This window comes from Accipiter gentilis, chromosome 8 (assembly GCF_929443795.1).
Source record: "Accipiter gentilis chromosome 8, bAccGen1.1, whole genome shotgun sequence".
In the NCBI taxonomy this organism is placed as follows: domain Eukaryota; kingdom Metazoa; phylum Chordata; class Aves; order Accipitriformes; family Accipitridae; genus Astur; species Astur gentilis.
The window spans coordinates 21,881,798-21,889,553 of NC_064887.1; the positions used below are offsets into that span (position 1 = coordinate 21,881,798).

The 7,756-nt window shown below is 39.2% G+C and overlaps 1 protein-coding gene across 2 annotated transcripts in view; it reads left to right on the forward strand.

Moving 5' to 3' along the window:
• The window catches only part of PALMD (palmdelphin), a 28,608-nt gene extending 22,993 nt beyond the window's left edge, over positions 1 to 5,615 (forward strand). Inside the window, exons 7-8 of one of the 2 annotated variants that reach the window (XR_007507080.1) lie at positions 150 to 5,342; positions 5,438 to 5,615. Coding sequence is in view for 1 of the 2 variants with exons in the window: in XM_049809024.1 (XP_049664981.1) it covers positions 150 to 1,241; positions 5,438 to 5,481 (1,136 nt within the window). In the remaining variant the exon portion in view is untranslated. The remainder of the gene's footprint in view (positions 1 to 149; positions 5,343 to 5,437) is intronic. The other variant, XM_049809024.1, reaches the window with a different exon arrangement.
• Positions 5,616 to 7,756: the final 2,141 nt, after the last annotated feature.

Below are 7,756 nucleotides of genomic sequence, written 5' to 3' on the forward strand. Positions count from 1 at the left end.
TAAGAATCCAATATATTGGTTATGTATTTAATAATTTCACATATTTGATAATTAATTCTGACAGACATTCTCTATCACTGTCAGAACTCTTCTGTAATATTTCTTGCAGCTGCTGCATCATCAGTTTAAGCACTTGTTTCTTTCAACAGCATTGTTTGCCATGGAAATTAAAGTTGAAAAAGACATGAAGACAGGAGAAAACACAGTGTTATCAACAATACCTCTTCCCTCAAAGGAGTTTAAAGAGACAGGGATTAAAGTGTATGATGATGGCAGGAAGTCAGTCTATGCAGTGTCCCCAAATGGCAGTACAACACAAAATGGCATGGATGAACTTGCTCCTGTTGAGGTGGAGGACCTGCTACGGCAGGCAACTGAAAAAAATTCTCAGTCTCCCACAGAGTATCATGAGCCTGTGTTTGCAAACAAATTTTGCAGGCCAGTTACTCCTCAGAAAGACAAATTAGTCCCTGGACCAAAACTGGAAGATGCTCACAGAAGAGAGATTAATGGATTTAGCAATCATCAGACAGAATTCTCCTCCAAAACAGAGCCCTTTATGCAGCAACGTAAAGAGAATGGGCTTGATCTTCCAAAGGTAACGCAGCCAAAGTCTCCCTCTCCAGTACTTCCCCATTCAGAGAAGACAGTGTACACTAATTCTGAGAACAGGATGGCACATAATGAAGAAAGAAAAGCTGTGTATGAGGAATTAAAACCTTACCAGAATACAAGTGAAAGACATAATGAGACAAGGTTAAGCCCCTGCCATCTTAATGAAATATCCCCTGCACCTCAAGATGAGGAAGATGTTCAATACAGCATTGTCCAGGCTGTACCATGTTACGTGGATGATTCTGAACCAGTAACAATGATATTCATGGGTTATCAGCGCATTGATGATGACGATGCAGAAACAGACCAAAAGTTGTCACGATATGATGGGGTTATCCATGCAGAATTAGTCATCATTGATGACGATGATGATGACAGCAAATCTGAGAAACCAGCATATCATCCCATAGGCCACTATAGTCAGGTTTATCAGCCACCGAGCAGGAAAGTCACAGAAGTCCCACAGACGAACCCTGTGAGCCGTCTGGGTGCAAGCCTGAACAAGGTACCCCACAAAAATTCCATCTCCTTGCGAGAACAAGAGGAGCGCTTAAGCTCACCAACACACCATACTCATCTTCACAGCCAGGTATCTGGCAATGGTACAGAAGATCACTCACTAACAGGTAATGGAAAAGAAAAATCATGTCACTGCTGTTCACTTATGTAGCAAACTGATACTATTATCTGCTAGCAACTGTTTCACTTTAGTATTGGGATTGTTTCATGGACTAATATGCAATTACTAATAATTTCTTTGCTCTTTGCTTGTTAACAAATGCCAATCTGCATTTTGGTACTGTTGAATTATTTCATCTTTAGCAATGCACTAGTTACCGTATCAAAATTTGGAAAATAAACTATCTCAGAAAAGCCATTTCTGTAACCTTCAAAGATTAAAAGTGGTTATCTTTCAAGTGACAATTAAAAGTTCCATTAATAGTACTTCAATCAGCAAAATTTGTTTTAATTTCTACCAGGTAACTAACAGCATTGCTTCTTAACACTGTCTCCTCACTGAAATGTTTTTGTGTCTATCTGCATTCTAACTACTTCCTAGATAATCCAAATTGCTCCTTAAATCAGAAAGACTGTTTAATAACCAGTTTTACTTTGCATTTTTATGGAATCAGCATTGCCAACCTTGCCTTGACAATGTTTATGCAAGTTTTTACATTTTTTTTGTTAATCTGAGTTAGATATTTTTATAGCCTCTGAAAGGTAATGAAAGTTTTCATCAGTACATGTAGTTAGTCAATAGTGTTATTTTTTTAAACACTTTTGGTATTCTATTAATACTCAAGGTGTCTATTTCTTAATATAAAGTTTTAGAATAATAGGTGGAAAGAACAATAGCAAGATCTTTCAAAAACACAGAAAGCTCTTCTTTATGATTATGTTGCACTTTAATGCATACAGTTAAACTGTATTTAAGTATTTACAGAGCAGATTTCAGACAGTAGTCACGTTCCACTGCAAGGAAAGAATACTGTGCTTGAATTATAGGAAGATCAGGGGTCCTGATCCCACATTCTCTCCCTGCTCCTCTTCTAGACTATATTCTGAATAATTTTGCAATTTGGCCGCAAAATTGTAAGTTTGGGCCCTGCCTAAAGCTGCATTGGCAGCCCAGCATTTCTTCACAATACAGGTAAAGCCAGGAGAGAGGGTAGTCATTGGATCGCATAAGGAGTTTCAAGTATTTTTGCATCAGTACGTATGGGTTGTGAAGAGCTGTTCAGTAAGTAAGGCTCTCCATTTATGGGAGTATCAAACTTGTGCAGTCATGCACACAACAGCCTGAAATATTCCAGCAGTGCTGCCCAGCTTTTCTGATCAATGAGACCACTGCATTTTTCTATCACTTGAGAGGACCTTTGCTTCTCTCAAGCACCAGTCCTGCCATCTGCACACTTCCCTAGGTCCTCCAGGACCAAAGGCTGCTGCCAGCAACTCTTATGCCAGCAACTGAAAGCAGAAGTAGCCGGCATAGGCAAAATAAACCAATAACTACTCCAGCCCATTACATTTGGGTGATTGTCCCTTAATTCACCCATCACATATATGTATAGGCATGTAACAGAGAAGCGACACTCACCCACCCACCAGCTGGTTGCTACTGAAACAATTAATTCATCCTACAGCCCACTGCATGGGTGCTCCTGAACAGATCCTGAGAAAGAGGTTTCCAAGAAGTAACTAATAGCTAGCACTACTATTGGGGGGGGGGGGATATACAGGCCATGAGACATTAACTGAGCACCTCTATCTGTAACAATCTTTGCCTATTTTTGTCTCCTGAAAGAAGCATCTGAAACTTCATTTTCCCCTGCCACTCACAGACACACTCTGAACAATCTGGGTTCTTTCTCTTTTGAGGTTAGTGGAAAACAAACACTGACTTTCAGGGAAGGGGGATAAGTGCAAATCTGGCAAAGACATTTGAGAATCTGTTTTGTTAATCTGTATTTGGTCTTACCCATTTACTTACAAGTATTCTACCAAGGAGAAAATAGCCAATTAGGAAAAAATTGGTCCCAGTTAAATTAAAAGCAGTTTGGCAACTGCCTCCAAGTGAGTGTTTTAAATGCCCAGTAGAATTTGGAACTAAGCCATATTCCTCCTTACCCCTCCAACTATTTATTGCTACTCCCTGGGACATTCTAATCAGTGGAAAAAGCCAGGAAATGACTTGATTTTTCCCAAGCAGTCCTGTAATTTTACTGTGACTTCTAAAAAGAAAACAAAAGCAGGAAAGCCTCTTAAATCTACAACAATCTATTACACAAAGCTTTTTCTTAGGGAAATAAATTGTTTTCAAAACAGCCCAGCCTAGCAGGTTCACCCTAAACACCACCAGTGAAAAGAGAGGAGTCAAAATTATTTTGGTACCTCATCATTCATTACTAAACCAACAAACTGTACAACAGAAAAAATAATCCTCTCCGAAATGAAAGCTTTGGGAGGCAATTGCAGCATCTGAACATTAAAGAGGCACTTAGGACTCTCTGAAAGAGAATGGAAAGCAAGGAAGCACACAGGACAGACCAGGGAGACAGTCCCTTATATAACAACCCTGCTTTGGGAAAGAAATGAACCTTCAGAGCAAGTTACTGAAAAAAGTTAGTGATGGCCAAGGACAAGTAGGAGGCAGAGGAATTGTTCCATGTGCCAGTCTATATAGAGAAATATCAGATCAAATTAGGAGCTTTCAGCATGCCTCCAAACTGACAGAAACATAGAACATATCTCTTTCCATATGGGAGCAATTTTCCTTTCCCCATGAGCTTGGTGGGGGACCAATATCTCAATGTATGTGCCCTCAGAAAAAACATACAGAGAGAAGGATGACAATGCTATAGTTAGGACACCAGTGTTTTGCATTATTAGAGCTTATTTTCTTCTTTAAATTTCACTTAAATGAATTAGTGTGCAGATGTTTTGAAGATTCAATACTCATTAGGGAATGTCCTTGGGGGGGCACAGAACAAAGGCTAAACATAGTGGAACGAATAAGGAAAGGAAAAACTGAAGCTGAATAGGCAGTAAAACCTACTGACAGTGTGGAAGAGGCTCTCATGGGACGCAAAGGTCCAAGGCTTTTGGCAGGTAGCTAGTCTAAATGAGCTAATTTTTTTTCCTTACCACTGGAAGCTGTGCAACCTTCAAAAAACGCAATGGAGACTTAGCTCCATTTGCACTGAAGAATGTAACATAAAAAAAATCCTTTTTAACAGAGAAAAATTCATGCATACCATCTGTTTCTGTAATGCATAAAGCAAGGCAAAACCAGACTATTGGCTATAGGTGAAGCATCAGACATTGTTCTCTCAAACCACAACCAGGACTTGAATCCTTCATAATTCCTTAGTCTGCAAACACTATGCAGGGTCTTTTAAGAGCAAAGCGTAATATCAGTGGCCCTATGATATAAAGTTACACGCAGATGCTTCTCTGATTTGCAACAACTTCGGCATTGAAAACATAGCTTGAGTTGGACATTTGCTGACATGCATAAATCAAGTAAACAGCTGCTTTGACCCCCTGTCTCAGTACAGAGACATATGCGGGATGAAGGAACGAGACATGCTATTTTGGGTGACTCTTCAAACTCACAGGTCACAGAGCTGGAGATTATTCCCACTGCATTCTCAGATCAACTGCATCATGGGGGGAGGCTCTTACATATCAAACAGCAACATTATGTTGCTGTTCTAAAAATAACGTTAACATTTAATCATCTGCCCTGCACTGTCACTTTCAAACTAACCCACGTTATACCCAGTTACAGAGAATACCCATACTGATGTTTATACAGATACTAAGTTACTCCATCAGACTTAAATCAGGAGTATGACTAACTCCCACTCTGACTCACGACACCAAGAAGAGAGGAAAGTTTTCCGTGAACATCAACACAAAAGAAAAAGGCTTCCAAACAGTTACAGCTCCCACTGAGTTTAGTTTAAACAAAGAGTTTGTTTAATTATTCATTCATGCTTTTAATCTGTCAGCATGTAGTCAAGGACAATACTGTCTGCAACACGTTAGTGAAGGTAACAGAAACAAAACAGTTAGAAAAGAGCTGTGCTAATTTTCAAATAGTGATAATGGAGTAATTTCTTAATATACTCGCTTTATTGCAAAATTACCAGAACTAATGCCTTCTACTGATTTCTTTCTATAACACTAAACCAATGCTTATTCTGCTGGATTAACCACTGGAGGTACGTGTATTCTTCATTTTTCTAAATAAGGAGATTTAGGATCAGAAATAGAAAGTTACATCTTAAAATATAATGGCTTTGTGTTCTTTTTTCAGCTCTGAGGATGAGAATGGCAAAGCTGGGGAAAAAGGTGATTTAACAGTTGTAATGACATGGAAGTAAAATTTACTATTCAAAGCAGAATAAAGCTAAGAAGAGTTTCTTCAACACACCTTTTTTGGATCATAATGCTTGTTTTGCTCCTCTGTTTTATGCATCTGGGTTATTTTGCCCTCTGCATAATCCAATGGACATTAACAGACTTTTAGATTTGACCAACTGCCACATACACACAAATCATATCCTAGATTTTGCTGAAAGTAGTGGAAAGTTACGTAAGACCATAAATGCAGTGTATGTCCAAGTCTGAAGACATGTGCATACCTGTTCCCACAATCAGGAATACGTTGTTGCTATATACGCAGAATGGATAAACACCCATCTCCACAGAACTTCACAGGACATTGTTTCACTTCAAAGTGTGCCAATCTACCCAGCTTTGATTGAAAAAGCCATCCCAGCATTTTTCTGGTAAAAGCATTGGTTAATAAGAAAATAGACATGAGTGATAGGAACAGAAAGAAATGTAAATATAGAAGTTGAGTTTTGAAGCATACCACTTTGATCCAAAATTTAAAGCATTCCTTTTTAAGTGACAGCAAAACAAAAAATAGTAAAGTCAGCATTTAAATATTTGGCCACCTTCTGGACCTCCACAGCGCACCCACCCTTCTATTTTAGGTATGACACTATAGCAATCAGACCCTGCTCCCTTCTCCATGCCACATATATGCTGTCCACCCACAACCTCACAGATTGATCCTGTGCATAACGCTATGAACAGCCTTACTTCCCAAGCATGGTTTCACCTCCTAGCTTGCTCAGAAAGCCCTGCTTTTCCAGGAAAGTGGTTGCCAGACAGGCAGTGCCTGTCCATCAAAAAAAACCCCCACAACCAAAAAAACCCCAAAACCATAACACAAACCAAAACTGCTTAGTATACAGGTTTCAGCTGGCCAGGGAGCTAAAAATCAGTGCAAGCCTCCCATCAGAAATACTGAGTTGCCAATGGCTTGTCCTGCAGCTGCAAGAGAAGGTCTGTTACAGATGCAGCCACTGCTGGGCACAGCTCTCCAGCAAGGTCCAAGGCTCCCACTAAAGAACAGGTTAATTCTTTCCACATAAGGGAGGAGCTAAGGGCCCTTAAAGCAGCCATAAGGTACAATTATACCTAGAAAAATCACATGCAAGTCAGTTTTTTCCAGTACGTAGTTCTGGGGGGGGAAAAGTGCCTCATAGCACTACATCCTTACATTAGAAATCAGGATGATAGCTTTATTTTGCTAGGTCTTAGCCCGGTTTGAATCACTAGACAGATAAAGCTCAGGTTGTGTTATTTTAATATAACTGACTCTAATTATGCACCAGCAAAAAACAATCATAACTTTTTTGCCGGTCTTCCTCGTTTCAAAGCAGGAAACTGAAGCTACTACCTCATACTGAGGCACAATGGTAGTAATCAGCTAGCTGACTTGTAGCCTCTAAACACTAGGTGGCTCCCAGTCTGAAGTGGGTAGTAATCTCAAATTTTAGGACTTGTCAGAGATGGTTACGTGGAGAGTGGAATAGTAGATAAGAACAAATAAATTTCACTATATTACACTTTCTCTATGTCTATCCTGGTTTGTTTGTTTTATAGTGTGGGGGTGTGTGTCTTAGGTTTCTTCTGTTATTTGTTGGTTCTGAAAGCAGAGGGAGTTACCCTCAACTTTTTTTAATTATTATTATTATTTATTTTTACATCTCCTCAAAAGGTTCTTAACAGGATACACCAAAAAAATGACAGATTAGGAGTGATATGTAGTAGTCATGAACAGTTTTTCTAACAGAAGCACTCATCCCCTGCATTCCCCAATACAATGTGCTATTAAACTTAAATGATCTGGAAAAGGGGGCAAAAATGCTGCTGCCAACATAATATTATTCACAGTAGTTTGAAAGAACAGAGAGTGAAGAGAGACATCACCATAGTGAATGTGTAGTAAATCTACAGATGAATTCACTACAAATAGATGAAAAGTAACATAAAAAAAATTATAAATAACCCTAACCATACACAGGACAAGAAGTGGCTGTTAAGTCATTGTTACAAACCTCTTGGCTAGGAAGTAAAATACCTTGGCATTATTTTTGATAGTCCTCTGAAAATATCAACTCCGTGCTCAGAAGCCACGAAAAAGAAGAGAGCTTTAGGAGTCATTAGGGAAGGCATGGAAAACAGATCAAAATAGAACTCTGTCATACCACTTCTTATTTACAACTTGGGTAGAGTTTGGTCACCCCATCTCTGAAGAGACAAATAGAGAAGAGTAATG